We start from the raw sequence: 21160 nt of genomic DNA, 5'->3' as shown, positions 1-21160 counted from the left end.
ACACTATGGACTCTGAGAAACAAACTGAGGGTTCTAGAGGGGAGTGGGCTAGGGGGATGGGTTAGCCTGGTGATGGGTTTTAAAGAGGGCACGTTCTGCATGGAGCACTGGGTGTTATACGCAAACAATGAATCATGGATCACTACATCAAAAACTAATGATGTAATGTATGGTGATTAATATAACATAATAAAATTTAAAAAAGAAAAAAAATTAAGTTGCAAAACTAGGTATTTATTCAAAGGATACAAACGTTGTGGTTCGAAGGGGCACATGTACCCCAATGTTTATAGCAGCAAAGTCCACAATTGCCAAAATATGGAAAGAGCCATCAACAGGTGAATGGATAAGAAGATGTGGGTGTGTGGGTGTGTGTGTGTGTGTGTGTGTAATGGAATATTACTCAGCCATCAAAAAGAATGAAATCTTGCCATTTGCAGCATCGTGAATGGAACTAGAGTGTACTATGCTAAGCCAAATAAGTCAGTCAGAGATAGACAAAGACCATATGCTTTCACTCATGTGGAATTTAAGAAACAAAACAGATGAACATAAGGGAAGGGAAGGGAAGGAAAACTAATAATACACTATATGCTAATTAAATTGAATTTAAATAAAAAATTAATAAAATTATGTTGCAAAACCATGTATACAATGTTTCCATTTATATCAAGCACTCATATGTATAGTCTCTACAACTAGATTTATGTATATGTATATGCAACTGCACTGAAAATGGGCAAAAGACACTTAACTCGTAACAGTGCTATGTCTCTAGAGGTGCTTGTCGAAGACACCTGTAAATTTTTTAAGAAAAGTGTATTTGTGTGTAATTTTTATAATTAAAGGCTAATTTTAAGAATCAATGGGAGAAACTGTGAGGGACTGTTCTCATGCAGGGTAGTGGAAAAGTGGAATCAAGTTGTAGATGAGAGGATGACAAACCTGGTAGGATCCACTTCAAAGCTAACATGCTGCCAATCAGAGGATGTGATCACAATTCGTAATAACGGATCCAGGAGTTTTTGTAGGTAGGTAGCACCATATACCTAAAGAAATATAAAAGTAGGAATTTATTATGCCTTCCCCAAATGTCTTGCATTAAAGATATTCTGTTCTGTATGTTCTGCATGTAATCAGTTTGCCATAGCTTGGCGCAAAAAAAAGATAAATGGATACAAACCTTGAAACAGAAGGTCATTATTTTACTGGCTAAGCTGTTTCCTCGGAAAAGAGTCTGCATGGAGTCTGCCAATTCTACTTCCTTAGAAAACATGTTCCAGAGCAGTTGGTAGAGTAAATGCCGAGAATCAAACAGAGTCACTAGAACTCGAGCTAGTTCATCCTGAGAACAAAACAAAATTGTTAGTCCATAATTCCATTTTTTCTTCACCAGGAAACTGAAAGGTAAATCCAAAGCTGTCAACCACCTGCTAAAGCCAATTCAATGGTGACTAATTAATTTTTCCCCTGGTATTTATCTGTATACATTTGTCTATGATAGACGACTATTTCTTCATGCCTACAGCAGCTATTAATTCTTTTTTAAAAGCAATTTGTTTATTTAAGCAATTTCTACACTCAGTGTGGGGTTCAAACTCACAACCCTGAGATCAAGAGTTGCACTCCTCCGACTGGGCCAGCCAGGCACCCCAGCAGCTGTTAATTCTAAAGATTAACTGATGAAAAATAAAAGAAGCCTAGGCTTTACCAGGAGAAGAAAAAAATCCAGGATTCAGTTCAAATTATGACAAAATCAAAGAGAGCAGAAATAGAACACGATGGCAAAGTTTGAGTTGTTTGATATGCCCAGATCATTTTCTTAGGAAATCAGTGAGCAGGAATAACACTTTGGTGACCACAAAACCTCTATTCTCTGTTCATGTGGTCAGGGAAAGTCAGAGCATACTGAACATGGGCTCAGCAGAGAAACAACAAAAATGGAAAGACTACAGGATTTGCAGGAAGTCAGGAAAAAGATTTGGGCTGTGCATTCAGAAACAAGAGATTAGCAAGATTTATGTACAAAGCCAGGGTTGGCAGCTGATTCCTACCTAACTGGTAACCCTCATAATTCCCCATAGTATTTTTTGGTACACTCAAGAAAAATGATGTCATAGTAAATCACTGTTTAACCACACATGCTGCAGAGAGATTTACAGAGAATAGGGGTAGCCATAAAAAGAGGCCCCACCCTTCAAGCAGTGACAACAAAGTCAAGATCATGGCCCATAGCCCTTCTAATTCTTACCTGATCAATTCTGATATCCAAGTCAAGGAAAAAATTTCACAATTCTAAACACAGAATCTAGAAGCCAAAGAAGACCCAAATATTCTGCTCTATGCCCTACAGTTATGTTACATGTATTTGACTAGATATAAAAATTCCTCCATTTTAAAATCAAGTATAATTATGAGCGATAATTCAGTTACAAAATATGTTTCTAGAGTACTGTGCTAATTTTTCCCCCATTCTAATCCCTCCTCTGCAAAGTTCTGAAAACGTTAACAGAATTTAAAATTTACAAAAGAGAATTACATTTTTTAAAAAAAGTTATCTTGTATTTGGTTCTCCTTTAGATATAGCTCTAACAGATCTGGCCTAATACAAAAGTCTTTCTCAAAAAAAAAAAGTCATATGAAACTCATTAGAAATGATTTACTGAAAGAAAACAGGATGAATTAAAGTTTCTTGGATTTAACTGATTCTTTTTTATTAAGAGAATTACTGATAATTTTTGGTGCTGACTAATTACAGGTAGGTCCTAAAAAGGTAATTTAGAATATCCATTTTCAAAACATATGAAGATTTCTGCAATGTTAGATTTCAAGAGAATTTCAATAAATTTAATAAATTCCTTGTTCTAACTCCAAGCGGGATTCCACCTTTGTTCGTTAAACAATTATTTACTGTGTCCTTGTTATGTGCCAGGCTCTACTCCGAGTACCACAGCAGTGAACAAGACAGCCAAGGTCTCTGCTTTCACAGGGCTCACGTTATGGTAGAATGAAAAATAATTTCACATCGTCAATAAATGCTACAAAGAAAACTGAACAAGGTAATGTGATGGAATGACTATAATTGTGGTTCTTGCCGGATGGCCAAAAAGACCTCATTAAAATAGAGACCCCTGCACTGAAACTTGAGTAACAAGAAAGTTGGCCCCGTAAGAGATCAGGGAAGAAGCATTCTAAGCGGTGGCGGGGGTGGCGGTGGCGGCGGCAGCAAGGCTGCTCCCTAAGGTGGAGATAAGCCTACCATGTTTGATGGCCAGCATGGTTTAAGTTTGGTGAACAAGAAGGAAAGTGGCATGAGACAATGTCAGCAATTAGGCAGAACCCAGGTTGGGTAGAGCCTTGTAAAGCCAGAGTAAAGAGTTTAAATTTTGCTTTAAGTACGAGGAATAAGATCCTACAGCTTTTAAGCAGAAAAGGCAATGACAGATTACCTTATTAGTTATAATTTACTAAACTGAAACCATTTTTGGTACAATATAAACTGAATAGCTTTTTAACATGGAAAAGGACAACCCTTCTCAAATTTCTAGCATATACTGTTAAAAAATAGTATTTTCAAGACAATTTTTTATTGAGAGGCCAAATAGGCATATTATATCTTCATATTTAAAACAAGCAACATAATTTCAAATGCAAAGATAGTGCTTACATTTTTTTAAAAATCGTACAGTGCATTATAGAAAAAAGAGTTGTGACCCGGACACACAAGCCTTCAATTCTAGCTCTAGCATTAATGACAACTAAATACAACATTTAACCCTAATCATTTCATTTAATACACGAAAGCACCAGACCACGTCATGTTTGTTTGTTTAAGATTTCATTCATTTATTTGAGAGAGAGAGAGAGTAGGCATGCACGCACAAGTAGGCAGGGTGGCAGGCAGAGGGAGAAGCAGGCTCCCCATCAATTAGAGAGCCTGACCTGGGGCTTGATCCCAGGACCCCGGGATCTTGACCTGAGCTGAAGGCAGACGTTTAACTGACTGAGCCACCTAGGCGCCTCCACGTCAGGGGTTTTAATTTTCTTTTGATCAGGGTATGTATATGTATATGTATATACACACATATTATACACATATTAACACTCTATCTATCTATCTATCTATCTATCTATCTATCTATCTATCTATCTATCTATGCATCATCTATTTTGGGAGGCACCTGGGTGGCTCAGTCGTTAAGCATTTGCCTTCGGCTCAGGTCATGATCTCAGGGTCCTGAGATTGAGCCCCGCCGAGCTCCCTGCTCAACAGGGAGTCTGCTTTTCCTGCTCCCTTTGCCCCTCCCCCAACTTATGCATGCACACTCTTTCTCTAATAAATAAAATCTTAAGTATATATATTTGATCAGTGTTTAAATGGAATATTTCAGTGGAACAGGGAAGGAATCTGAGTTTCACTCTAAGTATGAGGAATAAGATCCTTATAGTTCAGGCAAGATCACTACTGAGGCTCCAGCTACTTTCCCACAGCTGAAAACCACTCAAATAATATCTGAAGTTTCTTTCAGCTCTAAAGTTTTAGCAATACATGAAATAAACATTCCTGGAGTGAATAAATTCAGAAGCATGTGCCAGGTCCTGGTTCCGCACTTCTTCAATGAACTCACCCACTGAGAACACGGGACCACGTTGGCCAGTGCCATGGCTATCGGGAGCTCTCCCTGGTCTCCCATCATCGTGACCAATTCTACCAGCCTCTCAAACCGGTCGGCCAGCACCGTTTCTGCAAGTGTGTCAAATTCTGTGCCTTGCTGGAGGATTTTTGTCAGAACTTCCATAAATGTAGCTCTTGTCTGAAGATCTTTATGATAACCTAAACCTGATAAGGACAGATAGATGCAAATTTACTAACACAGCCTGTTGAAGTAATTTTCTTGTCTTACATGCCAATTCCCTAGGTTTTCAATTTCTAGAGGAAGCTTTCATTTTCTCTCACCTATGGAGTGCATGAGGCCACTGTCCACATTAGCATTGAGTAAGTTTGACATGGCGAGGACCGTACAGTGCCTCAGTGACGCCAGCCTCCGAGACATGCCACGTTTCCTGCCACCTGTTTGTGCATTTTCATCTTCAACTTCACTACAGTCATTCAAAAGGTTCATGAACAATGTGAAATACCTGAGAAATAAAAAGACTGACTCTTACATAGTGAAGGCCACACCAACCAGAAGACTAATCAGATATTCTGGAATCATGATATGTGCATCACATGAGTGGTCTCGGGTATCTGTTTCTCTCTAGCCCTGGAGTAATCAGCCAGTGTGGCTCATTATGAAGTGTGCTGTGCTGAATATGATTTTATCCTGACAAAGCCAGTACATATTCATAACATAGGCACGAAAGAGATGCAATCTTTCCTGGTCAATGCATCACTTTTAGTGTTTACCATATAAAACGAGTGGTCCAAATAGTTTAGAGAATGCTATTTTAAATGACTTAATGAGGTGATCTGGGTTTTATTGCCAATAATTCACTGCTTGGATTATTTTCTTTAAAAACACAAAACACATAGTTGTTTTCTTAACCCAGTCCTGTCACAGGGAATACTGCTTCATGCGTGGGTTATATTTTACAGGCAGCTGCCAATAATGAGGTCCATTTTCTAAATATAATCATTTGCCACTTTGGTTAGATTTTGTTTTGTTGTGTGTGGGCTTTGTTTTTTGCTTTGCCTTTTTGGGGACTGAAATTTACTTAAGAAATAACTGTGATTTGGCTTCCATCAATTCCACACCATCTCCTTCCTCTGGCTGCAGCGGAAGACCAGCCAGGAGTGAAACTACCGCTTCCATGCTCGCCTGGTCCAAGTCTCTGAAGAAAGAAAATTTAAGGACCATATAAATCTTTCAGGTTCTTCCACTCCACCCTCCCCTCAAATAAACACCTTCCTAAGAGAACGTTAGGGATTTAGGAATAATCTATTTCATTTAACTATTTATTAGGACAACCTAAATAATTTGAGTTAACACGCGCACCCAGAATGCAAAAACATTTCAAGTGAGGGAGAAGGTGATAACTTTCATAAAACCAAGCCTCACAAAAGATATATATGTGAATGATTATGTAGTCTGGTGTTTAATTATTTTCTGCTATGTGGCAATAAGTATTTACTATTAGAGCAAATGCAGGGAATTACTTTTTAGAGAGACTCAAGCCAATTAAGTTCCTTAAATAATACCTTCATTGATTATAAAATAAATACAATCTAAGGCTTTATACATTTTATTTTCCAACAACTATAGACTATCCTTCCTAAATAGACAACACTAACTTTCCAAATAAAACTTTCTCACATATGATTTTACTGAAAGTCTTTCAGTTAAAAATAGAAAATAAAGATTAATATATATATAATTAAAATGCAAAAGCCTGATATCCAAAAAAGACATAATAGCTAGAAGTAGTTATCAACACCCCAAGTAAACCTGCTAATACTTAATTAAAAGTCATTCTTTTATGTTTTTGTTCTGTTTTGTTTTTTACCTTGTAAGACATTTTACATCATCATCTGCTGCTTGGTTTGATGTTCCCATTACCCAGTCTGTCAGGTATTCTACCATCTTATTCCTACAGAATGGCAGGGAAAAGGAAAAGAGCAATTTTTTAAGTCGCACATACACCTTTAGTCAATATTTTTTTAAAGTGCAAATAGTTTGCCAAATCACTCAGGGCCTATGACAGTTTCATAAAAGAGATACCACTACTCCAACCCTCACAGTCAGAAGGGCACTCACAGGCAACTTGGATACTGATCCTCCACTGATACTGATTCCCTTAGCCAGGGTATCAATTTGGAAACAGAATCAAATTCTTAACTCAAGTATAATTTAGAAAAAGGGACCACTGCCATGGGCACAAAGCTTTGGGAAATTTGAAAATACAGGAAGAGAAAAATAAAAACGTAAAATGCTGCTTTTCCATCCCCCTTCCTCCTTTCCCATGATAATCAAGTACCTACTATTTTTCTGTACTTCATGTAACATAAGATTTATAAGACCCCACTTTGCTCTTTCGAGAACTCACCTAAATTTCATCTCTTGACAAAATGAGAGGTCATCTCTCCTTGCCATCATTACCTCGACTAACTGACACAGTTTTGTTTTTATTTGAATTGCATGGACCATATTCCCAAGCACACGAACATATCTATTTAGACACAGAAACATTCAGGGGGAAAAAATATCAGATATAAACAAAAGAGAAGGTTTTCTAAATGCTTTAATCTCTCAGTGAAATGATTAAATGTAACTACAAAAACTGCAGTGTTTTTATTTTATTTATAGGCGTACATATGTAACTTCTGGTTACCTTATTGTCACATCCCAATTTGGGTACAATAAAGAATGGTAAATTATTTCCCTAATAACTACCAATACTGATGTGTTTCTGTTACATTTCAGTAGACTCCTTACCTGACTAGATTTAACATCATTGTTTCAATGCTAGCTTGCCCCAGATGTTCCGAGCTGCCTTCAGTATGATTATCTAGTAAGTTCTTCATTATAGCTATGGTTTGCTCCACAAATTGAGTATTGGTGTCAGTCAATAAAACCTATATAAAGAACAAAATACATTTTGGCATCAAGGCATAGCAGACAGACCATAGAGAGATGAAACTGCCTGACCTAAATGTCATACACATGCAGAAATGCACCCACAGGCATATATCCAAACAGGTGCACAGACACACAGAGACACTCATACCCACACCCAAGACATTCGTAACCCCAGGCACACCCACACACTAGAGTTGCCAAAACCCAAAACTGATCCCTACATTAGATGATTCTTTTTTCTGCAATTTTTTGCCTATTTTTAAAAAACTGTGAGTGATGTTCATGCCAATATTTAATTAAATAATCAAAAAGAAAAAGGCTTCATTATCAAACAAGTCACTCTATTCATAGGAAAGGGTGAAAAATAAAGCAGAGAACACTTTACCTGTCCTTGGGAGTCAAAAAACTTGCTGATGGTATTCTTCAATTTGTTAAACAGCATTGGATAAAGAGCAGGACTCAATTCAAGACCCACCAGATCCTTAACATTGGTCCGTATTTGAAGTCCCACCTTCTCATGGTTACACACCATTAAGGATAACAGCCGATCCATAAATTTGCTGACAGGTGTATCTGCATTTCCCTCTGAAGACATCACTGAAATCATGGAACCCTTGCGTTCACTGACTGGGCCCATGGGTGGGCTATAGGTTGCCAGGCCAGAATTGCTTCTCTGCTGCAGGCACACTCCCCCAAGGGCACAAAGGAAGCCAGTCATGTTGATCCATTCCTGTAGGGAGTCCGTGTCAGACAAATCTATGGATCCTCCTCCACTCACATGAGACATTCGCCTCTTAACAATGGTCTTGTGAAGGCTTTCAGCAGCCTAAACACAAAATTTTTATGGAAAGCATGAATTCAACCTCAAATGGTTGAGAGACTTGACAAAATTACTTTTTATCCAACATTTCTTCCATGACAAAAGAACATTTTTTACATTTAAAAAATCCAAGTCTTCACCATTTCTAGTCACATCAAGGTATCTTACTGCCCAAGGCCAGAATGGAGGTAGCGATGGACACACACGCAATATCAGATATAAAAGGAAGACTATGGACTGCAGCTCAGAAATACATACACTCCAATTATTTGCTTTTACCAATTCCTGGACAGAGAGGCAAGGTCTAAGCTGCTTCAAGGAATATAAGCATTTGGAAATTTTCAACCAAGTAGTGTGTGCACTTATTAGTGATGGCCCAAGTTCAAGTGCTCTGGGACCAGCTTTGCAAACACTGTACTACTATTAACATAGATTCTGCGTGGCAAGATGAGGGTCATCAAGCAAAAGAACCACTGAACAGAAAAAGGCTGGTAATGAAGGAAGTGCAGAAAGACAAGAAACAATAGAAAAAAATCAAACTCTACAAGAATCTGAGAAGGAATCTTCAAAGAATTCTGATCCTGTTAGTTTATGGAGCACAGATGAGAAAGAAAAAATCTTACTATGTGTGGCAAAGATTTTTCAAATTCAATTCTCCTTACACACTGCTTACAAGCTAATACTCATCCTATTACTGAAGACATACCAACCCAAGAAAGCAACATATTAGGGGCATTCTGTGACATAAATGATATAGAAGTACCACTGCACTTGCTTCCTTATGTGTGTTTGTTTCGTGGGAAAAAAATAGCCTTTCTCCCATGAAGGACTGCTTTGAATACAGAACTCCTGAAACTACCATTTCTTACGGCACATGCATTTACTGCAGTTGTAGCTAATATTAGAATACGGCTACTCTCCCTCCTGTCGTGCAGCACATAATCCTTTTCAGGACCTAGGCTACACATATTTATGCAAGTTCTCTGAACAAGAGTAAAGACAGAATGCAGTTTGCAACATGGTGACTTAATGTGGACCACAGTTAAAGAACCATTGGATATAACGCTCCACCTGACAATGAAAGCCTAGATCTTGCATTTTAGTATTTTCTGTCACCTACTTTGTGAGGTTAGCTGGACTAAGTCAGATAATGGATCAGCTTCATACCTTCAGTGATTAGTGCAATAAGGAATCATTGGTATCAGACACAGAAATGTCCACTACCAAAGAACTTGCAGCTGGCTTATAAGCAATAATGTGGTAGAGCATATATTTGGACCAAATTTACATACTGAGATTATTAAACAGTGCCAAGTGATTCTGAATTTTTTTTAGCAGCAGAAGGGCAAATACTCGGCATATTGACTGCATGTGGGCTGCAGCAGTGCTGAAACACTGTAATCGGTGTATTCGTGACTTATTTCCTTTATTTATTAAGAATTTGGATCCAGTACCACTTAGACATCTCTTTAATCCAGTCTCAACTCTTGAGCCAAGTGCTCATGCTGAACAAACACTGTACTTGGCATCAATGTTAATTAAAGCATCATTTAAAAAAAAAAGCATTATGGAATAATGCAATAGCAGCTAAGGCTCAGCTATCTAAACAAAGTTCTTCTGTATCTTTATTAAATACTAAATTAGGGGCGCCTGGGTGGCTCAGTCGTTAAGCATCTGCCTTCGGCTCAGGTCATGATCTCAGGGTCCTGGGATCAAGCCCCACATTGGGCTCCCTGCTCAGTGGGAAGCCTGCTTCTCCCTCTCCCACACCCCCTGCTTGTGTTTCATCTCTTGCTGTGTCTCTCTCTGTCAAATAAATAAATATTTTTTAAAATGCTAAATAAATAATAAAATTAAATATTAAATTAATACTAAATTAAATAAATACTAAATTAAATAAAAATACTAAATTAAATAGGAAGAGCTCAGAGGAGCAGCTCCATCACCTTAGTCACCTGCAGCTGGTCCTTAAAGTATTGTTAATAGTGATACCCATCAAAGTGGAGGCAGTGACAATGAAATGGATAAACAACTTATTAATGGACCCAAACATGTGCAACAGCGACTTTCAGATACAGAGGAATCCATACAGGGAAGTACGATGAAACTGCCAACAGTGGTAAAGATGAAAGCAATGCTCCTGGTAGCAGTAGTGGGCACAGTGATGGATCTAGCATTGAGGTCAATTCTAGCCATGCAAGCCAGTCAGCTGGGAGCCCTAGCAGTGAGGTACAGTCAGAAGACACTGCAAATATTAAAGCCCTTAAAGAAGATGAAGATGACAATCATGGCCATAATCCTCCTAAAAGCAGTTGTGGTATAGATCTTCAGAACAGCAAGTTAGAAAATCAAGCAAGCATTTGCTTAGGGGATTCCCAAAGCCCATCAGAAAAAAAAATGGGACAAGGGACAGAATAGGAAAGGACCTACTTTTTAATACTGAATCAATGCCATCAGTAGATAATCAAATACAAATGCTAGATGCCTGTTCATACTCTCCAGACCCAGAGCATGATACTTCAGGGGAAATAAACACTGCTCATATAGTACAAGCATCTCAAGAATCTTATATTACACACAGGCAACTTTCTTGGGGAGACTACTGGGAGTGAATCATTAAACTGCCTACACTGTGTTGGTCCCTAGCATCACCAGCACCACCACCATGATGGGCATATTGTTGATGATATGCTAGGTGCAGCTGATGTCAGTTGCAGTAGCTCCCAGATCAGTGCAAAATCAGGAAAAAACATGGCTGATTTTGATGAAGAATTTGGGTGTGAAGAGCCAACTAGTTCAGATTAATTCACATGCAGAACTAACATCTTTTCAAAAAAAAAAAAGAACATCTTTTCTCCAACAACATCTTCCCAATTTAGCATCCCATTTATGTCTTAGTCAAAGACCTACAGTCTATAAACATCAATTCAACAGTAATGCTCTAACAGACATTAATTTGTGTAACGTTTGCAAGAAATTTCCTTTCTTTCCACTTTATTGTGGAATACAGTTCAAGATATGACTCAATCTTTCTGAAGAATTAAAAAATCAAACAGAGAAACTTCTCTGTTCCTTAGTATGCTGGTTTACAGACAGATTCAAATGAGATTCACTGAAGGCTGCCTTGAAAATTTAAGCAACAACAGGCAGAAAGGAATTTTTTACATAGTTATCAAAATTCATTTTGTATATTCTTATTGACTAGGTGTGGTGAATTCACAGCATTTAATGTATTATTATCAACATGTGTTTTAGTAATTGTAGTTTTCACAATGGGTTTAAAGACTTTTCTCTCACAGGGTTTATATTTTATCACTCAGCCTCGATTTATTCAGCACTTTTTACAACTCTAGATTAGGTCCCCTCCAACAGAAGCAATAATACTTATTCTCTTCTTGCCTCTTGGAACATACTAGTGATTACTCTGTTTTCAACTTACAGTTAAATGTTCTTGAACTGTGTCATATTATATATTAAAAAAGGCTAAATAAGTTAAACTTAAGCTGAAATAGAAACATTTTGATAATGGCATTCTTCTTCCATCTGAGGAGATCTTTTGTGTCTTGACTTCTGCAGTACATAAAGAATTAGGTTAGTGTTTTTCTTTAGTTTGAATTCTGCTGTTTATTTATATACTTCTTAATGGGGTTCAAATGAACTATAAATTTCTGGCTTTTCAGGTCTGTGCCACTGGTATAATTTTACATTTCCCTTGATAATGTTCTATTCTCTGGCATAGTGAATTCAGTTATTAGTTGAATACATTATATTATAGTAATATAATGTTTTCAGCTTACCTCTGCCCAGGCCTGATATAAATGTCTAATTTTAATGAATATTTAAGTACTTCAAAACATTTTTTTTACCTAATTGAATTAGAAAAAGTATATGCAATATTTTACGTTCTGCTCTTGGTCTTTAAAGGGCTCTAATTTGACAATCACAATAGAAAAACTGTTCATGTAGGAATAAGAAACCACTGATAGACCTCTGTTAGTGAATCCATTTGGCACATATTCTTTAAAAGGAATGCTTTTTTTGTTTCTTTCAAGTTTTTATTTAAATTCCAGTTAGTTAACATAAGGTGTAATATTAGTTTCAGTAAAAGGAATGTTTTTAATGGCTAGATGATATTTCACCATTTACAGAGGTACTATAGCAGTTAATTTAAAAATGTTAATTGTCTTTTAAAAATCTTTGTGAAACCACCAGTTTTTTCAAGCAGTTGTATCAATTTATATTCCCCATATGTGTATCTGCATACCCTATTACCTAGCAATTCCACTGTTAAGTATGTACTTTACAGAAACACATCTAGATGGTCATCAAAAGACAGGTTCAAGAATGTTCACAGCAGAAATATTCAAAATAACTAAAATTCTTTGTATAGCTATCCAATGCCCAAAGAGTAGAAAGGAAAATTAAATTGTAGACTGCATGTTGAATGAAAATACCTAGAGCAGTAACAGTAAATGAACGACAATGGTATGAAATAGTGTGGATGAGTCTCGAATGTTGAGTGAAAGAAGCCAGATACAAGAGACTGTATCTCTAGCACTCAATTTATATCAAGTTTACAAAGAGGAAAACTATTGTATTTAGTAGTGAGCATAATGGTTACTCTTGGGTTGTTAGTGATTGGAAGGGGGGCACAATGAAGGTTTTGATGTGCTGATAATGATTTATTTCTTTTTATGTTCTTTTAAAGATTTTATTTATTTATTTGACAGAGAGAGAGAGAGCACAAGCAGGGGGAGTGGCAGGCAGAGGGAGAAGCAGGCTCCCCGCAGAGCAGGGAGCCCAATGTGGGGCAGGATCCCAGGACCTTGGGATCATGACCTGAGCTAAAGGCAGACGCTTAACCAACTGAGCCACCCAGGTGCCCTGGTAATGATTTATTTCTTGATGTGGGTGCTGGTTGCACAGGTATGTTCACCTACTATTATTCTGAACTGTCGCTTAGATTTATACATGTTTTTGTATGTATGTTATATTCTGATAAAGAAATAAAGTCCAAACCTAAAATTACCATGTTTTTTTAAGAGCCACTAATATATTTTTGTCATAGACTAATATAGCAACCCAGAATATCAAACTTCTTTTAAAAAGCTTTGACTCACATGAACGAACCTTGCAAACATTATGCCAAGTGAAAAAAAAAAAACAGTCGTATTATGTGAAATGTGCAGAACAGGCAAATCTGCAGAAAGCAGACTGGTGGTTCCCTAGGGTCAGAGGGAGATTAGCGAATGACAGCTCAAGGGTATGGGTTTTTTTTAAACTGGGGTGATGGTTGTGCAACTTTGTAAATATACTTTGTTTTTGTCTTGCTTCATGGTCCATGATGCCAGCTGAAGTTGCTGGTATCAGTACAATGAAAAAAAAACTGGCAGGATGGGAGCAAATTATTCTGCCATTCTTCTAGATCTTTGAGTTGTAAATCAAATCTGGGGCCGATCACTCCACACTTGTCTAACACCTGCCTGTGAGGGTCACAACAATTTTCCTAGCTCTATGATCATCAATGATTTCAAATTCACCAACGTAACCATGCTTCATCATCACAGTCAGAAACCAGATGATGACTTTGGAACATTGCCTAAGGAGAACCTGAGTTTGCCTCTGTTTTCGGCACTATTGATGCTCTTGAAAGCATCTGCCAGGATGTTCATGCATACCATTATGGCGGCACAGAAAGGTGGCCAAAGTAACAGTACTTTTTAAATGGGTGAACTGTATGGTATGCAAATTATATCTCAATCAAACAGTTATTCCCCCCAAAAAAGCTTTCATCCTAAGGCCACATGTCCTCTCCAAATGACATTAGGTAAATATTTTTGCTTTACAAAACATAACTTTTTTTCCTTGTTCTAATTAAGCATGACAAGAAAAAAGCAATGGGAGGCTAATCAGTTTTTCTTTTTTTTAAGATTTTTTTTTTTTTTTTTTTTTTTTTTTTTAATTCATGAGAGACAGAGAGTGAGAGAGGGGCAGAGGGAGAAGCAGGCTCCCAAGGAGCAGGGAGCCTGATGCGGGACTCGATCCCAGGACCCTGAGATCATGACCTGAGCTGAAGGCAGTCGCTTAACCAACTGAGCCACCCAGGTGCCCTAATCAGTTTTTCTAAAACACCTAATAATGAGAACAATATATGGCCATTACAAATCGATTATACATAAATACCAATTAATTATTAATTTCTGGGGTAATAGATGAAAATAGTTGAATGAAATGTCCAAATTTTTAAATTTCACTCAACCTATGGGTTCAATCTTCTGCCCACCAGATCCCTTAATTAGAATACCTAATAGTAAAACATATTGTTTCAATTTTAATTTATTTTCTCTACCTGTGTCGTCCCTTTCCTGAAAATTCCATGAAATACCCTGATGGAGAAAGAGAAGGAAAAAGGGTAAAGGAATGGTCTCTACCGTAAATCATCTCTAGCTCCTGCTGGCCACTATTTCTGCAAAAATGGCAACATCTGATATCTGTGCTGTCCAGTACGGTAGCAAATTCCACATGTGGCTAATGAGTCCTTGAAATGTGGCTACTGTATGACTGAGAAACTGAATTTTAACTGTATTTAATTTTAATTAATTTAAATTTTCATTTAAGCTTAAGTAGCCACATGTGACTAGTGGCTACAATAGTGCAGTTTTAGATGAACCATAACTAAGTAACAGTCTTATGACAACTATACACATATTATACTAACAGTGACTCAAAGATTATTGAAGTGAAATACATATGTCTAGCAGATCAATTAAAAGACAAAAATCAAGGGCGCCTGGGTGGCTCAGTTGGTTGAGCGACTGCCTTCGGCTCAGGTCATGATCCTGGAGTCCCGGGATCGAGTCCCGCATCGGGCTCCCTGCTCGGTGGGGGTCTGCTTCTCCCTCTGACCCTCTTCCCTCTCATGCTCTCTGTCTCTGTCATTCTCTCTGTCTCAAATAAATAAATAAAATCTTTAAAAAAAAAAAAAAAAGACAAAAATCAACTTTACAAACTCACCTGGCCATCTTCCATTTTAGCTTTCGGGTAGTTGAGGATTAGTTTTGTAGCTTGTTCCCACTTTGCATGCGTATCTTCCCAAGCCTAAAATGAAGGCAATTACCACTTGAAAGCACCTTTAAACCCAGAACTAAAAATCAGTCAGCAGGAGACAGGTCTCAAACTTGGTAGGTATTATAATATCCTACTTGTAACAGGCACATGTCTTAGATGTGCTTCAAAAGCTATTCTGGTCACAAACACACACACACACACACACACACACACACGAGGCTTCCGCATTTGAGGGCGGGGGCCTGGGAGGGCTATTTCTGTTGCTAAGGGCATACCTCGGTGTTTCCTGCAGTGGGATGCTCAATGCGTCTTAGTAGTGCCATCACTCTTTTCTGAAGAGCTGCTCTTCCTAAGCAAAGACAAGAGCAAATCGACCTGTTGCACTCAGAGCCCTGCTTGCCAAGGAGAACCTGGCAAGCCCAACCCATAAGGCAGAGTAGGAGGAGGGGAATGAATGCTTCAAATGATAAAGGTGAACACTTCCTTTTGCCGACTTCACAGGAAAGGTATTTAACTTGGACTCTACAATGTCCACAGCATAAAAGAGCTATTCCCACCTATATTTACTCAAAACACGTGCCTGTGTTTAAAACTTCACTATATATAGTTCAGACACAGTAAATAATAAAATGTGTAACTGACAGCAGTTTATACTGTCAGTTTTTAAACAAATGTGCCGCCTATTAAAAGCTCAGTGAGATATTAACAATTTATTTCAAATGCTATTTACTTTCACCCTATCTTGTGTAGAAAGGATTTCAGGTTAGCTATTTGAATGAACGCTATAAGCTTACAAAGTAGTTCCTACATTCCTAGCACAATCAGATGTCGTGTGATTCAAGGCAAATGGAGTGGGGGGTGGGGAACATTATCCACATTTACCTGTTGACATCATATTGCTGACAGAGGCAAATTCCATAAATGTGTTATAGTTGGGCAAGAAGTTGTGCACGGACACCTCATCCACCCCACACCGGATATCTGCTTCCTCGCAGAGGTGGCGGAAACAGGACATGGCCACCAGAACAGCTTCAGTGTCAGGGCTCCACAGGAACATGTACAGGGCCACTTCTAGTTTAGTCTGAGCTTGTCGGCAGATTGGGGGGGTGCCGCTGCACCCTGCTGCACTATCCTGGGATAGTGGGGATGGGAGGCATTATGTTGGCAACTTAGGTAATTTTATTTACAAAATCCAACAATGCAACACACTGTGTGCCATATATGTCTGCATACAATAACCCACAAAAGCTTTCCCCTGCAATCATGACAGCAATTTTCAAACGCCTAAATATCTTGTCTGAATGAGAAATGAGATTATTTAGACCAACATCATGTTACTATTTGTCCAATTTCAAATCGAACAGGTATTGTCCTATTCCAGATTCTAGAAATGCAGATTAAGCCAAAACAAACACAAGTAAAACACACCCACAGCATAAATCTGAATGAAAAATGCAGTGCACTTCTAACTCAATTACAAATGACAAAGGAAGTAATAAGAAATTCTATCTACCTACTGGGGGGAAGAAATAAAGTACACTGCAACAAGGACTAAAATGAGGACACAAACAAGAACTAAATATTGCGGGCGCCTGGGTGGCTCAGTTGGTTGAGCGATTGCCTTCGGCTCAGGTCATGATCCTGGAGTCCCTGGATTGAGTCCCGCATCGGGCTCCCTGCTCGGCAGGGAGTCTGCTTCTCCCTCTGACCCTCCCCCCTCTCATGTGCTCTCTCTCATTCTCTCTCTCTCAAATAAATAAATAAAATCTTTAAAAAAAAAAAAAAAGAACTAAATATAGCTGTAGAAGGTATACTTGATTCGATTACATTCTTCCAAAAGAAATCCTCATTTACAAAATGAATATAAATTCCATAGTTAACATAGTCAATAGTAAACCCTGTACTGCTTATTTGTTGTTTTGTCCTCAACAGAAGATTATACTGAAAATTAGGGATGAAAAAGCTCGGGTCTGTACTTCTCGATTTTTCAAGTCTAACAATAAAATGCCAGTGGTAAAGTGGACCAGCAAGATCTTCTGTGGAATATCAGTATAATCAAGATTCCTGCAGACTATATAATGGCAAAGATTAGGAAAGTTAACCTAACCACCCTACAACAAGGCTGCAAATGCATACTGCTGACCTTCCCATGAAAAAAGCAAACTGATATTTATCTCTACTGATAAGGATTAAAGAATGTACTCTCTAGATTGGTAGCTGTATACTAAATGCCAGAAACAGTTTTTAACAGTAAAGATACCATTAAAAAAAAAAAAAAAAAGGTTTGGTCTATAAAAGAAACTCTTTTGTAATGATTTAATATTTTCACTTGAACTATGATTTTTATTTTTATTTATTTTATTTTAATTAACATATAACATATTATTGGTTTCAGAGATACAGGTCTGTGATTCATCAGTCTTATATAATACCCAGTGCTCATTACATCACGTGTCCTTACTGTCCATCACCCAGTTACCCTATCCCTCCCACCCTCCTCGCCTCCAGCAACCCTCGGGTTGTTTCCTATGATTAAGATGCTCTTATGGTTTATCTCCCTCTCTGGTTTCGTCTTGTTTTATTTTTTCCTCTCTTCCCCCATGATCCTGTTTTGTTTCTTAAATTCTACGTATCAGTGAGATCATATGATAATTGTCTTTCTCTGACTGACCCTTACTGTGATTTTTAAAAAGAATTATGCACACAAATAAAAAATATAAACGCTTATCTATAACATCAAGCAAAATGCTTTATCTCCCAGTAAATCTGTATTTTTGGTAGTTGGTACAACTTTTAAACTTCTGGGATATGAATGGTCTTCCTTTATGCAGTAGAGGTTTATAATAATTATAGCTATCAGAGCTTGTAAGTGTCAAATAATCAAGTGCTATTTACACACGATCTCATTTAATCCTCACAATAATTCTGGGGCATAAATTGTTATTATCTCCATTTTTAAGTTTATGAACTGGGTCACAGAGATGTTAGGAACTTGCCTGAGGTTCCACAAAGAGCAGTAATGGAACTAGAATCTAAGCAGTTCTTTACCACGCTGTATTATTTAGTTGAAATTTACCAAAGTTCATTCCGGAAAAAATATACAGCAGATGACAATGATACAGGAAAACTGCAAAAGAAGCTGTTTACCATGGATGAGTTTCCTTTTCCCTTCCGAAGAGAGGCTCCAGGAGTACAAGAAGGTAGTAATTCTTCATGATTCATGGACATCTGACCGGCAGTTCCACTTGAAGGAACATCACATCCTACCCCATAAAGGAAGAGAAAGTGACAGGAACTTCTATCTGCCTGCTAAAAAGAAAAAATAAGTAAGCCTTCTGAAGCACTGATAACCAAGAAAAATAAATACATAATACGAGCTGTCTTCCTGTTTGAGACTATCCTGGAAAACCTCTCATCCCAACTCCCACCCCTTAACTTGAAGAATATGACCCAGTAATACAAATAATGTTTGTTCAATGTCTTTGAAACTCCTCTTAGCTTTTCACCCTTCAAAGCATCAGGAACAACAGATTCTAGAAATGCAAAATTAACATTTCTAGATCTAACATGGACAGAAGTAAAACATCAACAACATAAATCTACCATATGAAAAATATAATGTACTTCTCAGTTGATTATAAATGAGAAAGATTTTCTCCCAGAAGATTTTATCCTGTGCCATGTTAGGATAATTTGAAGCTGACTCTTTTGAGATTAAGTTCCTCTGGACCAGTAATTAACACTGGTTTGTATGCCAAGTATGTTGAAAGGATAACTTTACTGACCAGACTACTACAGATTGATTACTAGATTACTAATGCTTATACTCTGGAGAATTATACCACAGACAAGTCTACCCAGATGCCAACTCACCATTAGCCCATTTGTAAACAAAAAATTTAACAAGCCACATGTTACACTGAAAAGCATGAATTTAATACATTTAAGATTTTTTTGTAGCTATCATTCTAGAAATGGATAAAAATTCATTGGATCAAGTACTCCTAAAATTCTGACAAAATAGAAAAAAATTTTAATTGACTATAGCTCTTCTCTGGCCCCCTAAAACCCTGTCCCCATGTTTTAACAGTTAGGAATCAAAACTTTTCACTCAGCCCTAGGGAAGAATACTCAGATATTCAAAGAGGTGAAACTGTTATGGCAGGAATATAAATAAACTTAGATTAAACATCCCCAACCTCTTCCCTTCAGTTTCTTGATAGATAACATTCTCTGGACTAGCCTAAGCCGTAAGATTCAAGCCTTATGCACAAACTTAAGATGGAGACTCCTCCTAGACTCCACAGAGTCCTGCTTAACTCAACTAGAACTTATCAGGACTGCAGCTTTAAGGACAAAGGCTCAGAATAATTTTTAAAATGTTCACTTGTCAGTGATCATCTTCTGGCACATATATTTCCCTTGAAGACTTTGTAAGCAGAAAGAGCTAAAGTAGGACTTAATTTGGCTAATATACATTTCCTTAATCTATTCCCATTACCCCCAAATATTCTTCCATTTTAAAGATGTCATTTTGCTTACCTTATTTTTAAGAAGAAATTTATTCCTGCAGATCAAAATTTCCCGCAACCATTTGAGAATTTCTGTGCTACTAAGCATTTGATGGCTAGTTAATTTCTTGCAGATGTAAAAAAGCATTTGAGAGCTGCAATAACATAAAGTTCATTGTTATCAGTATCATCAATAAATAACCTCACAGAGAGAATGACATTCTCTCATAAGGAATACAAGTTTAGAGAAGCTAGGATTTGTTTTAGAGAAATGGTTATCAAAATGTTAACAGCATGAAAATCAAAGGGAATAAGTCTACAGACTACATTAAAAAAAAAAAAAAAGAAAAGAAAAAAGACTATGGACTCCAGGAAACAAACTGAGGGTTCTAGAGGGGAGGGGGGTGGGAGGATGGGTTAGCCTGGTGATGGGTATTGAGGAGGGCACGTTCTGCATGGAGCACTGGGTGTTATACGCAAACAATGAATCATGGATCACTACATCAAAAACTAATGATGACTAACATAACATAATAAAAAAATTTTTAAAAAAAGCAAATAATTCTAAATCCTCTAACCCCCCAAACTCCCAATTGTTTCATCCACGCATCCCATTTTTGCAAAGACTCAAGAAGAAATGACAGACAACATGCACAGCAAAGACTGTCTGCAAACCCAGTGCTCTAGAGCAGGGATCTGCAAATAACTGCCTGTAGGCCAAATCCAGTCCTTATTTGCTTTTGTAAATAAAGTGTTAGTGGAACATGGCCATACCGTTCATTTACATATCATCTCTGGCTGCTTTCATGCTCCAACAGTGGAACTGAATAGTTCTGACAGAGACTATCTGGCCCACCAACCCTACAATATTTACTACCCGACCTTTTAGAGAAAAAATTTGCTGATCCCTACTCTACAGCCACACTGTGCAACACAGTAGCCACTAGCCAGCCACATGTGGCTACTGAGCATATGAAATGCGGCTTGCCCAAACTGAGATGTGCTCTAAGTGTAAAACACACCCAAATTTTGAAGACTGATGAAAAAAAGAATGTAAAATATCTCAGTAACTTTTATATTGATTACATATTGAAATAATTTCTAGATATATGTACTGGGTTTAAAAATATTATTAAAATTAATTCTACCTGTTTATTCTCTGTAATGTGGCAACCAGAAAATTT

At 37.6% G+C, this 21160-nt stretch overlaps 1 protein-coding gene across 2 annotated transcripts in view; it reads right to left on the bottom strand.

Moving 5' to 3' along the window:
- Nucleotides 1-21160, bottom strand: part of NF1 (neurofibromin 1) — a 289204-nt gene that overhangs the window by 145486 nt on the left and 122558 nt on the right. For both annotated transcript variants that reach the window (XM_035027762.1, XM_035027763.1), the window contains exons 16-29: nt 20008-20131; nt 18613-18774; nt 16348-16597; nt 15741-15814; nt 15412-15495; nt 7963-8403; nt 7434-7573; nt 7045-7167; nt 6505-6588; nt 5716-5832; nt 4958-5139; nt 4629-4840; nt 1184-1345; nt 946-1049 (exon numbers count right to left, since the gene is read on the bottom strand). In XM_035027762.1, coding sequence (XP_034883653.1) covers nt 946-1049; nt 1184-1345; nt 4629-4840; nt 4958-5139; nt 5716-5832; nt 6505-6588; nt 7045-7167; nt 7434-7573; nt 7963-8403; nt 15412-15495; nt 15741-15814; nt 16348-16597; nt 18613-18774; nt 20008-20131 — 2259 coding nt within the window. The remainder of the gene's footprint in view (nt 1-945; nt 1050-1183; nt 1346-4628; nt 4841-4957; nt 5140-5715; nt 5833-6504; nt 6589-7044; nt 7168-7433; nt 7574-7962; nt 8404-15411; nt 15496-15740; nt 15815-16347; nt 16598-18612; nt 18775-20007; nt 20132-21160) is intronic.

This window comes from Mirounga leonina, unplaced genomic scaffold, assembly GCF_011800145.1.
Source record: "Mirounga leonina isolate KUSES-001 unplaced genomic scaffold, KU_Mleo_1.0 Mir_200, whole genome shotgun sequence".
Classification (NCBI taxonomy): Eukaryota; Metazoa; Chordata; class Mammalia; order Carnivora; family Phocidae; genus Mirounga; species Mirounga leonina.
The sequence above is the reverse complement of the archived record's forward strand: the minus strand, read 5'-3'. Positions and strand labels throughout refer to the sequence as shown.